Source organism: Leptodactylus fuscus, chromosome 1 (genome assembly GCF_031893055.1).
Source record: "Leptodactylus fuscus isolate aLepFus1 chromosome 1, aLepFus1.hap2, whole genome shotgun sequence".
Taxonomy (NCBI): domain Eukaryota; kingdom Metazoa; phylum Chordata; class Amphibia; order Anura; family Leptodactylidae; genus Leptodactylus; species Leptodactylus fuscus.
The window spans coordinates 211,060,474-211,074,687 of record NC_134265.1 but is presented as its reverse complement, the minus strand read 5'-3'; the positions used below and the strand labels follow the sequence as shown (position 1 = coordinate 211,074,687).

Here is a 14,214-nt window from a genome sequence, read left to right as displayed (position 1 = left end):
GGCTATGGTCAAACAAGGAACGATCCGGAGTACATGGAAGGATCATACCTACACCTTTCCTTATGGGGAAAAAACTTGGATGAGGGTAAAGCATCCTCAGCCTTTATAAGCAGGCTTTGGTAACATGGAGGTAGAGCACTAACTCCACCTTCATACCAGCTCTCACTCTCTTCATATTGACACTTGTTATTTGTCATGCATATTCTATGTTCTTTTAACTTTGTTTAATTTTTGGACTGTAACCTATCTATTCGTTTGAATTAAACCTTCATTTGCTGTTTTAACCACAAATTGGATTGGACTCCAGCTGCTTCTTGGTATCACCGAAGTACACCTCTTGTCTCATCAGTCAAGTGGTGTGGGACGTTATTTAACATCCCTCTTGTAGCCAGCCTAGAAAAACTCCCCCATCGAGGCAACGGTCTTCGGTGGTGTGGAATTTTTTTATGTCTGTGTTATGGACAAATATAGTGCCGTTGGCACACTCTGCAACTCAAAACTGAGTAGGGGCTCTGAAAAGAGCAACCTCACAACCACTGCCATGCACCGTCCTTTGGAAGGCAAGCACTGGGCTCAGTGGCAGAGAGCAAACGCTGTACTATCGTCCTCCGGCGTTGCCGCCACTGCCTCTCCCACTCTTGCCAGTGCTGGCACTGCAGTCCAGACCAGCAGCCAGGAAACCTCCACATCTTCCTCCACCACTTTGGGGAATTCTCCCTCATTCTCCCCTTTTCCTGCCTCAGCTCCTTCTCCTGCCTTAGCTCCTTCTCTTGCCTTATGTCCTTCTCCTGCCTTAGCTCCTTCTCCTGTACCATCATGCGCCTCCTCAAAACAACCCACCATCTCCCAGACTTTTGAGCACAGGCAAAAATACAGCGGCGCTACCCACCCCCATGCACAAGCCTTAAACGTGCACATCTCCAAACTGCTGGCCCAGGAGATGTTGCCGTTCCGGCTTGTTGAAACTCAGGCCTTCTGTGACCTGATGGCAAGTGCAGCACCTCGCTATGCCGTCCCTAGCCGTCACTACTTCTCCCAGTGTGCCGTCCCCGCCTTGCACCAGCACGTGTCACGCAACATCCGGCGTGCCCTAAGTTCCGCGATTTGCACAAAGGTCCACTTGACCACCGATGCGTGGACAAGTGCATGTGGACAGGGACGCTACATTTCATGGACGGCACACTGGGTGAATGTAGTTGAGGCTGGAAGCGGGTCACAATCTGGGGCGGTCTACCTCATTTCCCCACCCAACATTCCTGGCAGGGGCTCTGAACCACCACCCTCCTCCACCTCCTCCGCCATCACATTGACCCCAGTTACCAGCTGGAAATGCTGCAGCACTGGCGTGGGGAGACGTCAGCAGGCCGTGCTGAAGCTCATAAACTTGGGGGACAGACGGCACACTGCCTCAGAGGTGAGGGATGTCCTCCTTGATGAGACAGCAACATGGCTTTCGCCGCTGCACCTGGGCCCAGGCATGGTCGTGTGTGATAACGGCCGCAACCTGGTAGCGGCTCTGGAGCTTTCCAACCTCCGACATGTTCCATGCCTGGCCCATTTGTTCAATTTAGTGGTGCAACGGTTTTTGAAAACATACCCTAATGTAGCCGAGCTACTGGTGAAAGTGCGGCGCTTGTGCTCCCACTTTCGCAAGTCCACAGTATCCGCTGCTAGCCTCCGAGGCCTCCAGCAACGCCTCCATCTGCCAGAACACTGGCTGATGTGCGACATCCCCACACGCTGGAACTCGACGTATCACATGTTGAGTAGAGTGTGTGAGCAGCAGAGACCCTTGATGGAGTACCATCTCCAAAACCCAAGGGTTCCTCAGAGTCAGCTTCTGCAGTTTCTGCACCATGAGTGGCCATAGATGGCAGACTTATGCGAGATCTTGCGTGTCTTTGAGGAGTTAACCATGAGGGTCAGTTGTGATGACGCAATTGTGAGTGTCACAATCCCCCTCCTATGTGTGATGCGAGAATCCGTCATCGCCATCAGGGATAACGCATTGGACGCTGAGGAGTCGGGCATATGTGCTGAAATATCCCAGCAGGTTATACATGGCACATTCCTGTCCGCTTCACAGCATACATTGAGGGAGGAGGAGGAGGAGGAGGACGAAGTGGCAGATCTCATTGTCACACAGGAGGCTAGCGGGGCAGTTCATTGCGTCCCATTGCTGCAGCGCGGTTGGGTCGAAATGGAGGAGGAGATGGAGGAAATGGAGAGTGAGCATTCCGGTGGGGGCAGTCAAGTGACGCCAAGTAACTCTCTGGCACACATGGCTGAATACATGTTGGAGTGCTTTGCAACTGACAAACGCATTGCCAAAATCCTGGAGAGCAACGAATACTGGATTTTTGCAATCCTCGACCCGGTATAAAAATTTTGTTTGTAATTTTATTCCGGTAGAAGGGAGGGCCAGTCGCATGAGTGATTGCCACAAGCAACTGGTGCAGAATATGATGGAGATGTTTCCATCAACTGTCATTGGCAGCACACAGGAGAGTTCCTCCAACAGGCGATAAACTGTCATCCGGTCCACACCCGGCAGGGGCACACTCTCCAAGGTCTGGGACACGTTAATGGCACCCACTCGCCAAAGTACCGCCACTGAGGGGCCTAGTGTCACCAGGAGGGATAAGTATAGGCGCATGTTGCGGGAGTACCTGGCCGACACCAGCCCTGTCCTCTTCGATCCCTCTGCGGCCTATACTTATTGGGTCTCCAAGTTGGATTTGTGGCTGGAACTTGCGCTGTACGCATTGGAGGTCCTTTCCTGCCCTGCCGCCAATGTGCTTTCCGGGTCTTCAGCGGCTGTCAGCTGACAGTGCTGACTGGCTGACGCTCATAAAAATGAACAGCCACTGGATAGACCCATCATTTTCATGTCCACTGGTGTCAAGCACCCCGACATGAAGTTGCATGTGTGTGCTCACCCTCTCCAATTCCTCCTCCTGCTAATACTCCTCCTCCATCAGCGCTGCACAATTCTGATCCTACTAGGATCAATCCACCCTTATACCCCCAACTCTGCTGGTTATAGTGTCAATCCACCCTGATACCCCCAACTCTGCTGGTTAGAGTGTCGATCCACCCTGATACCCCCAACTCTGCTGGTTAGAGTGTCGATCCACCCTGATACCCCCAACTCTGCTGGTTAGAGTGTCATTCCACCCTGATTCCCCCCAACTCTGCTGGTTAGAGTGTCTACTCCCGCCAAGGGCCAAAAACCCTGCTGTTGCAAGGCTCTACTCACTCCAAGGGCCAAAAACCCTGCTGGTGCAAGGCTCTACTCACTCCAAGGGCCAAAAACACTGCTTTCTAAAGGCTCTACTCATCCAAGGGCCAAAAGCACTGTAGTTTAAAGGCTCCACTCACTCCAAGGGCCAAAAACACTGCTTTCTAAAGGCTCTACTCATGCCAAGGGCCAAAAGCACTGTAGTTGAAAGGCTCCACTCACTCCAAGGGCCAAAAACACTGCTTTATAAAGACTCTACTCATGCCAAGGGCCAAAAGCACTGTAGTTTAAAGGCTCCACTCACTCCAAGGGCCAAAAACACTACTGGTGCAAGGCTCTACTCACTCCAAGGGCCAAAAGCACTGTAGTTTAAAGGCTCCACTCACTCCAAGGGCCAAAAACACTGCTTTATAAAGGCTCCACTTACTCCAAGGGCCAAAAACACTGCTTTCTAAAGGCTCCACTCACTCCAAGGGCCAAAAACACTGCTGCTGCAAGGCTCTACTCACTCCAAGGGCCAAAAGCACTGTAGTTGAAAGGCTCCACTCACTCCAAGGGCCAAAAACACTGCTTTCTAAAGGCTCTACTCATGCCAAGGGCCAAAAAGACTGCTTTTTAAAGGCTCAACTCACCCAAAGGGCCAACAAATCTCTGCTGGTGCAAGGCTGAACTAAGTTAAAAGGCCTAAAACTCTACAGGTAGAAGGCTGAAGTCACCTGAAGGGCCTCAATCTCTGCTGGTAGCTCAGTTTAAGGACCTGTAACTTAATTTGGAAGGGCTCATGTTAAGGGCTAGAAAAGTGAATTTTGGAAGGTCTTACCACATCACACACATCCACAATGACAGTTTAGGGTGCCTCCTTTCACCCAGAATGTTACCTGTGCCCATAATATACTGTACATTATGCCCCCATATATTAAGTGAATTATCCACCTTTATAATACTAATTACCTATCCTTAGGAAGGCCATCGATATTATCTTGTTGGTCTCACAGCCAGGGCCCATACAGATCAGCTGTAACGGGACAGCGCATCTACAAGTAATAACATGTTGGGAGCCATGTGATATGAGTGAGTAGCAAAGGTCCTGCAATTGTTAATATTACCAGAATCCAAGCCATCCCGCCTGTCAGACCCCTGCAAATGTAATATTGATGGTCTAAAAAAGTTATACATTCTTTCCCTTCAAGAATATTAATAAGTTGAAATGTCCTATTAAAGCTGGTGACTTTCCTTCCCTTTTATTTACCTCCAAATTACCAACTTTTTCACAATACTTATATAGATACATTTTACGAACAGATTTATGCAGTTCAGCCTGAAATTCTACAACATGAAATGCTTCAGGTATCCAATAATTTAACTCTTTAGCCTAGAGACAGTCACAATCCAATTGCACGTCAGTCAAGTTAACCACATTTTAAAGTCATTGAAGTAATCCTACTTATCTGATCATCAATTATTTCTGATTCTTATTCTATTGTCTGCAATAGATTTGCATTTTCTTCCAATTTTTTTAACCTCATACCCTTCTTATTGATCTCCTAAAGGGAACATGGAACTGATCTCAGTTGTTCCTCTTACTTTTTTAACTAGACAAACTGCACCTTGGTTATCTGACATTGTTGAATCTGAATCTGTTGTCTCATAATCTACTTGGTTTCGACACCTATATCTCTTTTTCCTTGTTCATTATGTTATGTATAATTATGTTTATACATAGTATGTATAAATGTCCCAATTTATTGTAACAGGATGCAGAATTTTATATACTTTTACAGCTATGACAACACAATGCTCATGTCACATTTCAAAGTTGTGCAAAGTCTAAAGGGGCATTCACACTACTGTTGCTAATGTCTACTGCTTTCTTCGGTCATAGGACGATAGCAACGGACATTAAACTGTTGCAAAGAACGGTCACCGATTAATGTTAACAACATGACGGAAGTTATCTTGCATCATGTTTTTTTAATTTTGTAATGTTAATGGGAGTGGACACAAAATCTGTGACCATTCTCTGCAACAGTTTAATGTGCATTGCTGTCATCCTATGAGGTAAAACAGCAATGCACAAAATTAAGAAATGAGTCATCAATTACTTTGTGTGAGTTATAAATACAAACAAATGTTCTTTTACATAACACTATTGTTTAACCCTTCATTAATCGAGATGAGCGAGTAGTGTTCGATCGAGTAGGTGTTCGATCGAATACTACGGTATTCGAAATACTCGTACTCGATCGAACACTACTAGCTGTTCAAAGTTTAATGTTCGATGCAGAACCAGCGTTGATTGGCAGAATGCTATACATTCTGCCAATCAACGCTGGTTCTTCTCTTACCTTTCTGAAGTCTTCTCCGTGCAGCGTCCCCGCGTCTTCTTCCGGGTGGAATTCACTCTGCCTAGGCATCCGGCCTAGGCAGAGCCGACTGTGCATGCACGCGCATACACGCACATGCGCAGTCGGCTCTGCTCAGGCGTCGGGCCTGGGCAGAGCCGCACGCGCATGCGCAGTCGGCTCTCCCTAGGCCGGATGCCTAGGCAGAGTGAATTCCACCCGGAAGAGAACGCGGGGACCCTGCGCCGGGAGAAGACTTCAAGCAGAATCCAGCCCGACCGTCACTCGTGGACTTGGTAAGTATGATTTTATCGAATGTTGCCTACCCCTGAAACGAGCATTTCTCCCCATAGACTATAATGGGGTTCAAAATCCGTTCGAACAGTCGAACAGTGTGCGGCTGTTCGAATCGGATTTCGAACCTCGGACTCTTTAGTGTTCGCTCATCTCTATTCATTAACAATGTTTATTGTGGCAGTGATGCTGGATGCACCCTATTTGAGGGTGTGACATTGCTGCTTTGAGATGTCTCATATATGAGGAAGTATGGCATACACAAAACAGCTGGCTCAGGTGTCCTGCTGCTGTCCTCTTTCCCAGCATGGAATTTTATTAATAAGCCAACATAAACATCTGTTTTTTTTTATTACTAATACATTGGTGGTTACACCGATATCCCTGTGTTGTATTCTTCAACTTATTAAAGTTTGATGGTCCAGCATGTAGAAGATTCAAGTAGAGGGAGGATCCGCTGGATCTGATCTTTTCGAGTAATGCATGACTTTTTGAATATGTCACTGTTGGCAAAAACCTTGGTTCAATTTTCATTTTTGACTCTCCACCTTCCAAACCCCATAACTATTTTAGTTTTCCAATCACAGAGCCATATAAGGGCTTAAAGGGGTATACCTACGTCGCATACTCACCAGTCTTCGTTGCTGTAAATTCTTCTTTCTTCTGGCTTTGTTGCGTCATTGGTGGGCGGGGTTACATATGCAAAGCCAGCGGCGAGATGCCGCTGGCCCTGTGTGCATGCTCATAGACCAGTCTAGCCTTCACAATGCGAATACACATCCGTCTCTCTCTATTACAGTGGATGCTGGGTCTGTATTCGCATTGAGAAGGCTACAAGGGCTTTTCATGCTTTTCATATGTGAATACAGACCCGGCATCTGCTGTAATAGAGAGGCGGATGCCGGGGAGTGTAGACGCCGGCACAGATGCACAGATGCCGCCACAGATGCACAGATGCCTGCAACATCGCTATGCTCCTGCCCTGCATGAAGCCAGCAACGGCGGGAGCAATGCTGTTATTCCGCTCCCCCCCCCCCCCCGGAATAGCAGCATCACTCCCGCCGCTGCTGGCTTCATGCAGGGCAGGAGCATAGCGATGTTGCAGGCATCTGTGCTGGCGTCTAACCGTCCCCCTGGCATCCGCTGTAATAGAGAGGCGGATGCCGGGTCTGTATTGGTGGCCCCTTCCCCCAAAGGGTAAACTACCCCCCCTCCAGGCTCACTCCCGTGCACTTAGCCCCTCCTCCCTCCCCCCTCAGAGCAGCAGATACATCACTTGACTTATGACCAGATAAGTCAAGGGATGTGTCCCAAAAAAATGAATAAAGTAATATAGCGGACAAACAAAGCAGTTTTGCTGAAGCAATGTATTTAGGAAAAGTCTTACATCCACATTAACAAGCAGTATAGATAGGATCCTTGTGATGGGACAACCCCTTTAAGGTTTTCTGAACAAATTGTACTTTGTAATGGTACGATTTAGCATTCTGAGGAGCTGGAAAAAATTCAGTATGGGGTGGAATTGGAGCAAAAGGGCATTTGTACAACTTTCTTACAGGCTTTGTTTTTACAACGTTTACTGTTTACGTTTACTGCTAGAGTCTGGGAATACCAAATTTAAATAGTATTTTTATTTTGAATTTTTTGTGTATTAACCTCTTAAAAGATATTCTGATACCCTTAACTTTTTTATATTTTCAGGTATACAAAAGGTATCTTTTTTTATGTAGATTGCGAGACCCATTTAAGGATCACAATGTACTTTTTTTCCCTATCAGTATGTCTTTTGTAGAAAGGGAGGAAATCCACGCAAACACAGGGAGAACATACAAACTCCTTGCAGATGTTGTTCCTGGTGGGATTCGAACCCAGGACTGCAAGGTTGCAGTGCTAACCACTGAGCCACCGTGTTGCCCCTAAAAGATGTCTTCTTAGTTATACCATTTCTGAATGTCTGATGTTTTGATCGCTTCTTTTTAAAATTCTTATGAGAGGTGAAACATTGGAAAACAAGCAGTTTGATTTTTTATTTTTTTTTCCTGCTACAGCATTTTTTCCCAACTGCCATAGAAACATAATGGTTCCTGTAATCTTGCTATGCAGGAGCCATCTTACAATGAAGAAGGTACAGAGCCAGTGGGGACCGACTCTGGGGGGGCTACATTAGACTTTGGGGAACCTAACAACAAGCAATGCCCATTATCAGAGTGAACTGATTCAGAGCAGCCGCCATATTCAAAGACCCCGCATCCACTGTACTATTACAACTATTACAACAATTGTTGTGAAAGGGATGAAAAGGCTGATTTCCTGGGTTAGGCACGCACTTCAGCATATAGACTGGGAACAGTTACCATATTTTTCGGACTATAAGACGCACTTTTTTTCCCCCCAAATTTCGGAGGAAAATGAGGGTGTGTCTTATAGTCCGAATGTGGGGGGAGGAGCGGATTTGCAGCATGGCCGCGCTACTGCCACCGCTGGTTTTCTTCAGCGGCAGGAGCGTGACACTACTGCAGGCCCCGGCAGCTAAGACAGTCCCCGGCATCTGCCGGTCTATTACAGCAGATGCCGGGGAGTGTCTTAGCTGCCAGGGCCTGGAGATTGTCACGCTCCTGCCGCTGAAGAAAACCAGTGGTGGCAGTAGCGCGGCCATGCTGTAAATCGATTTTCAGAGCACGATTTCCTCTTCAGCAAGCATTAGGCTCCTACAGGTTACCAAGTCATTATGGAGGTCCTGTGTTGCTGTTTTAGGGTGGCTCTCCATAGACAACCCGGACTGATAGGGAATCACTGCTGTGATGGAACTTTGCTGTGAGGTCATGCTCTTTTAGAGCAAATATTTAGTACCTCAGAGGATAAGTGGCACCTCTGGTAACCTTATTTAACTATCTAATGGTAGACATCAGTAAACTGACTATTGATTTAAAACGCCATTGCATTACGGCCATTGCGGTACATCCTGACCGACTGACATTATTATAGAATGAATCTATGTCTAAGTAAAAGCAATAAAGGCCTGAGACATGGCTCTAGAATCCTTGCCAATCCTTATTTATCTGTTCTCATGAGAGTCCTTTCAAGGTATATCCTTTTTGTTTGGCTAAATTTGACTATTCTCTATATTTGTCTTGTGTTTTTGGTTTTTTTTTTCTCACTCAGGTGGGTCCGTTTGTATCTATACATTTTATCTATTATATAAATACATGTTATTTAGCCTGTCCCTATCATTTATATCAAAGCCAAAGCTGCACCAGGACATGTGACATGACAGGATTAAAGGGATTCTACCATTAAAATCAAATTTTTTTGTCGTTGACACGTAGGAATAGCCTTAAGAAAGGCTATTCTTCTCCTACCTTTAGATGTCTTCTCCACACCGCCATTCGGTAGAAATCTCGGTTTTTGTCGGTATGCAAATGAGTTCTCTCGCAGCACTGGGGGCGTTTAGCAGTCAGCAATAGCCCCTATTGTCTAAATAGTGTTGTTTTGCTGCCACCTACTGGTGTGAAGAATTATAGCCTGGGACTGTACTAATGTGAGAGACAATAATCTCCCTGGTTCTGCCTGCTTAATGGCGCAGTCCAAAGGAAGTGACGTGGAGCAAGAAGCTCAAAGCAGCCTGTTTGGGCCCAGATTCTGTGCTGTGAGGACCTGTTAGAAGCCATTGCTGATTTAGGGCACAGTAGAAGGCCTGGAGCACTGCAGAGACTGACAGGAGAAAGCATCAGTGTTGCTGAGATTGTTCTAAAGACTAAAGCCAGGTTGAGATACTTTCTATGTATGACTGAAGCTCAACCAACAGTTTGCATAGACTGTTTCCTGGAGTTGCTTTACCATCATTCTGGATTGCTGTGCGTGTTACAGAGTGTGCCTTAGACTGTGTTCAGACCTTCACCCAAGACAGAACCAAGACAGAGTCTGCAGAGTTCCTGGACCTAGGCCTGCACCAAGAGAGCACCACAGAGAGCTCAGAGACTGTATAAACCCAGTACCTTACAAATATTTCAGGGACAGATAGGGCCAATTTATATAGTGTGTTATTGTCATATTGTTATATGTAACTTAGTTGTTTCCCTTGTTATTTCATTTCCATTTACCATAAGTAAACTTTGTTATATACCAGCTAGTGTGCGTCTGTCTCCTAGTTGCGGATCCTCGTTACCTGCTGGCCCAGACTTAAAGGCGTCCCCAATGCTGTGAGAGAAATCTCCAGTGCCGCTTCCATTTTCTTCAGGAACGGCCTTTTCATGCATCTTCTTCCTGCTTGGGGTCAAAATTCTAGGCCTCAGGCAGAGCTGACTGCGCATGCCTGAGGCCACAAGAAAAATGGCCGCTTACACAGTAAGCGGCCATTTTCTTGTGGCCTGTGGGAATGCGCAGTCGGCTCTGCCTGAGGCCCGAAGCCTAGAAGTTTGACCCCCAGCGCCGGAAGAAGACGCGTGAAGAGGCCGTTCCTGAAGAAGATGGAGGTGGCACTGGAGATTTCTCTCACAGCATTGGGGATGGCCCCAGTGCTGTTTGAGCGCTGGTGAATGCCCCCAGCGCTGTGAGAGAACTCATTTGCATACTGACAAAATCGGGATTTCTACCAAACAGAGGCTCGGAGAAAACATCTAAAAGTAGGAGAAGAATAGCCTTTCTTAAGGCTATTGCTACGTGCCAACTACAAAAAATTTGATTTTAATGGTAGAATCCCTTTAAATTTTAGCTGTTGGACTGCAGACTGGAGGGCACATTGGATTGAAAGCGGCCTGGTTCACTCTTGTCAGATGTGATTGTTGGTGTAAGGATTGGGGTCAGGGTCAGGCGGTGCGAGATGACACAGCTGGGATGCAAAACTGTGCAACTAATGACAAAAGGGGTCGTAGGCCCTGTGGCTAGAACGAAGCTGTTATATCTGAGGTGAGACAGACCGATGCACTCCTTACTTGGAGTGCGCCTGCCACGACTCTTACGCTACTGTCCAGGCGGCTAGGGTGGAGGAAGAGGAAGCCCTGAAAGTGCTAGGGGCTGGAGTAACGAGGGTCACGCTTAAGCAGAAAGCACAGTGTAAAATGCAATGCAAAACGAAAGACAAAATAGCATGGAACCAGGGAGGACAACAAGTCCCAGCGAGAACACAATAGAGAAGGCGAGGTCGGACAAGCAGAGGGTTAAACCAGGATATCAGAATGAAGTACCAAATCAGAAGACAAAAGAATAGTCAAATACGAGCCGCGTACACAGCAACTAATACGCAGACTGAAAGAGACACAGACAGGATATCTGACAGAGCAGGAGACCAGGGAACACAAAGTGAATGGCTGGCAAGGATACAAGCCTGGGTGGGGTTTAAATAACAGCAGAGAAAAACACACCCAAAACCTATGATGGCTAATGGCATAGAGTACTGAGAGTAGGGAAAAGATTTAACCCTTAATCACCTAAGCGCAACCAACAGAATTCTTAACACATCTCCAGGGGAGGCGCCGCGCAGCAAGGAGACCGCAGCGACTCCGTGTCCTGACAGTTGGTCTTTGTAGTTACGAATCTTCCTTTACTAGTTTCAATAGAAAAATAATAATACATACATATGCTGATAACAATACATCTACTGATTTACTTAATGCCTTATACTTATTTATTTATTTTTTACAGAACTGAAACTAATGAAGAAGACAATAACATAGAACAGTAAGGCAAAACATGATTTAATATATCCTACTTTTATATTATAAATGTTAAAGTTTGTGTGTTTGGATGTTTGTTCTTCAATCACGCAAAAAAGGCTAAGCGGATTTGAATGAAATTTGGCACATAGATAGATTGTAACCTCGATTAAAACATAGGCTACTTTTTATCCCGGTAAATGACATGGCTTCACAACTGTTATGAATTTATATTCGCATACTATATTACACTGCTCTTGGCAGCAGCTTATCTCAGGTTCTGATAAAGCCAAGTCTGTTATCTCGCTCTGTAAACACTCAGCTAACTCTTCAGCGAGTTGTGTACATACATTTGCATATTATCTGATAAACTTCAGGCAGTGCTGACAAACTGACATGGGAAAACACTTTTAATCCAAATTGGCAGTTTGCCAATTTTAAACATGCATGGAAAAAGAAAACCTAATTTGTTGCAAATAACGAGAGCTATGAAAGTAACCAGAAGTCACAGAGTTCTCCTCAAGCAGAGTTGAGGGGGATCATCGACGTCAACAACACACTCATTACATGGCATCCCAGCGAGCTGCTGAGATGCCAGAACAATAACAGGCACAGGGTGAGGAACGAATTCAGCAACAGGCCAGCTTAACAGCTGCCAAAATGCTGGAGCAAGCAGATCATCAAAGCCAACAACATGCTCATTATATGACGTCTCAGTGAACTGCTGAGATGCTGGAACAATCACAGGCATGGTGTGAGGAACAAGTTCAGCAGCAGGACAGCTTGAGAGCTGCTGAAATGCCGGAGCAGGCAAACCATAGACGACGTTAATTTGCTGATTATCGGATCATTGACGTCAACAACCCGCAGATGAAGTTGCAGGCAGAGGCTAGTACTGTATATAATAGGAGGCTAATTGAGTTAAGCCCTTTGCTTAATTCAATACAAAGTATAACTCAGATTCAGTGGTCACATTTGACCATGGCATCTAAGAGGTCAAATGCCCGTGATTAGAACAATCTCAGTTTACAGAAAGAGCTGCCAGGTCCCTACTGTGTGAAACAACACAGACCCAACTCATTCACTTTTCTTCAGAGTGGATACCATAGTTAGTCACTTGTACCAGAACATACAGGTTTGTACTAGTGCATGTTGTGGTTAATGGGTGGAAAAGATCCTTAATGCTCTAATAATGTCCACCTAATCCTTATCTAAAAGTTTTATCCAGTAATTTATTATTAACCTCTTCCCACCACATGCATTTCTCGATTTTTCTATTTGACTCCCTGCCTTCCAAACCCCATAACTTTTTCATTTTTCTGTTCACAGAGCCATAATGGGGCTTAATGTTTATAAGACAAATTATACTTTGTAATAGTACCATTTAATATTCCGGTTGATTTACTGGGAAGTTAGAAAAAAAAATTCAGAGTGATGTGGAATTGGAGAAAAACAACATTTGTTGGACTTTCTTACGGGCTTTGTTTTTATAGTGTTCACCGTGCAGTCAAAATGACATGTCCCTTGTATTGTATTGTTGAGTACGATTGCATGACCTATAGACTGTATTGCATCTATGAAGCTTTTGTTCTACAGCTGTTGAGGCTGGTTATAGATCTTCATAAGGCTTCCAACTGTTGTAGCAACAGGACAGCTCCTGCATTCTCACCGCACGGGAGCTGTCTTGTGCTAATTAAAATATGGAGCGACTGGGGACCGGCCTCAGGGTTTGTTTGTTTTTTTTACTTTGGGGGACCACAGCGCAGTGCAATGCAGGAGAGATGCATTAGCTATGGAGTGGCCGCCATCTTTAAAGACCCAAAATAATAATACTACCTTAATATTTATAATATACTAAATGAATACTACAGCGGATGTCAGGAGGAGGTTAAGTTCATAATCATATTTTTTCAACCAACCTTAACCTTACATTTGTCTACATTAAACTTCATTTGCTAAGTCTCCACGCATGCTTCCAGCTTCCCTAGATTCCCCGTAATATTCTACTATTGTTAATGGAAAAATAAATAAAACCTATGACTTTTAAAACCGTAACCTATGTAATAGATTTGTTTGTGTCTTTTTGTTTGAATATAAATCTTTTCATACGTATATTATTAAATACATATTTTTTCTCAGTTAATGCGCCTTTCTCAAGTAATATTTGTTTATACCATTTACAGAGCTGCCATGAATGTGTATCACAATGATGCACTTGATGAAGAAGGACTGGAAGCCAAGCTAAAAGAACATGAGGCCAAGAAGACCAAGTGGGTTGAAGGAGAAAGTGGCGAGCCGAAGATTGAAGAAAAGGCAAAGGTCACAGCAATGTGATATTTCTCACAATTTAGCGCCTTTATTCTAAAATCAAATTTGACAGATTTGCTGCAAACATATTTGCTTCATAAGACAATTCATGTACAGTAAAATGTTGCTGTCATCACTGATAAAAAAGAGCTTTACATTAAAACATGCTTAACGTGGTTTCTTATTGTTTCCATCTAATGGATATGTTAAGAATCTGAACACGCCATCCACACCAAACTGAGCTTCTTCTCCTACCCTGAACTGACCTTACAAATCATAACAGTGAATGAACTGTAAGAGATATCCTATCCTATCCTACTAATATTATCCTTCCTACTAATATTATAAATGTGAAAGTTTGTGTGTTTGTTCCTCAATC

At 45.0% G+C, this 14,214-nt stretch overlaps 1 protein-coding gene across 1 annotated transcript in view; it reads left to right on the top strand.

The window, feature by feature from the left end:
• The window catches only part of SMIM24 (small integral membrane protein 24), a 41,119-nt gene extending 27,113 nt beyond the window's left edge, over positions 1-14,006 (top strand). Inside the window, exons 3-4 of the mRNA XM_075283687.1 lie at positions 11,518-11,553; positions 13,712-14,006. Coding sequence (XP_075139788.1) covers positions 11,518-11,553; positions 13,712-13,862 — 187 coding nt within the window. The 3' untranslated portion in view covers positions 13,863-14,006. The remainder of the gene's footprint in view (positions 1-11,517; positions 11,554-13,711) is intronic.
• Positions 14,007-14,214: the final 208 nt, after the last annotated feature.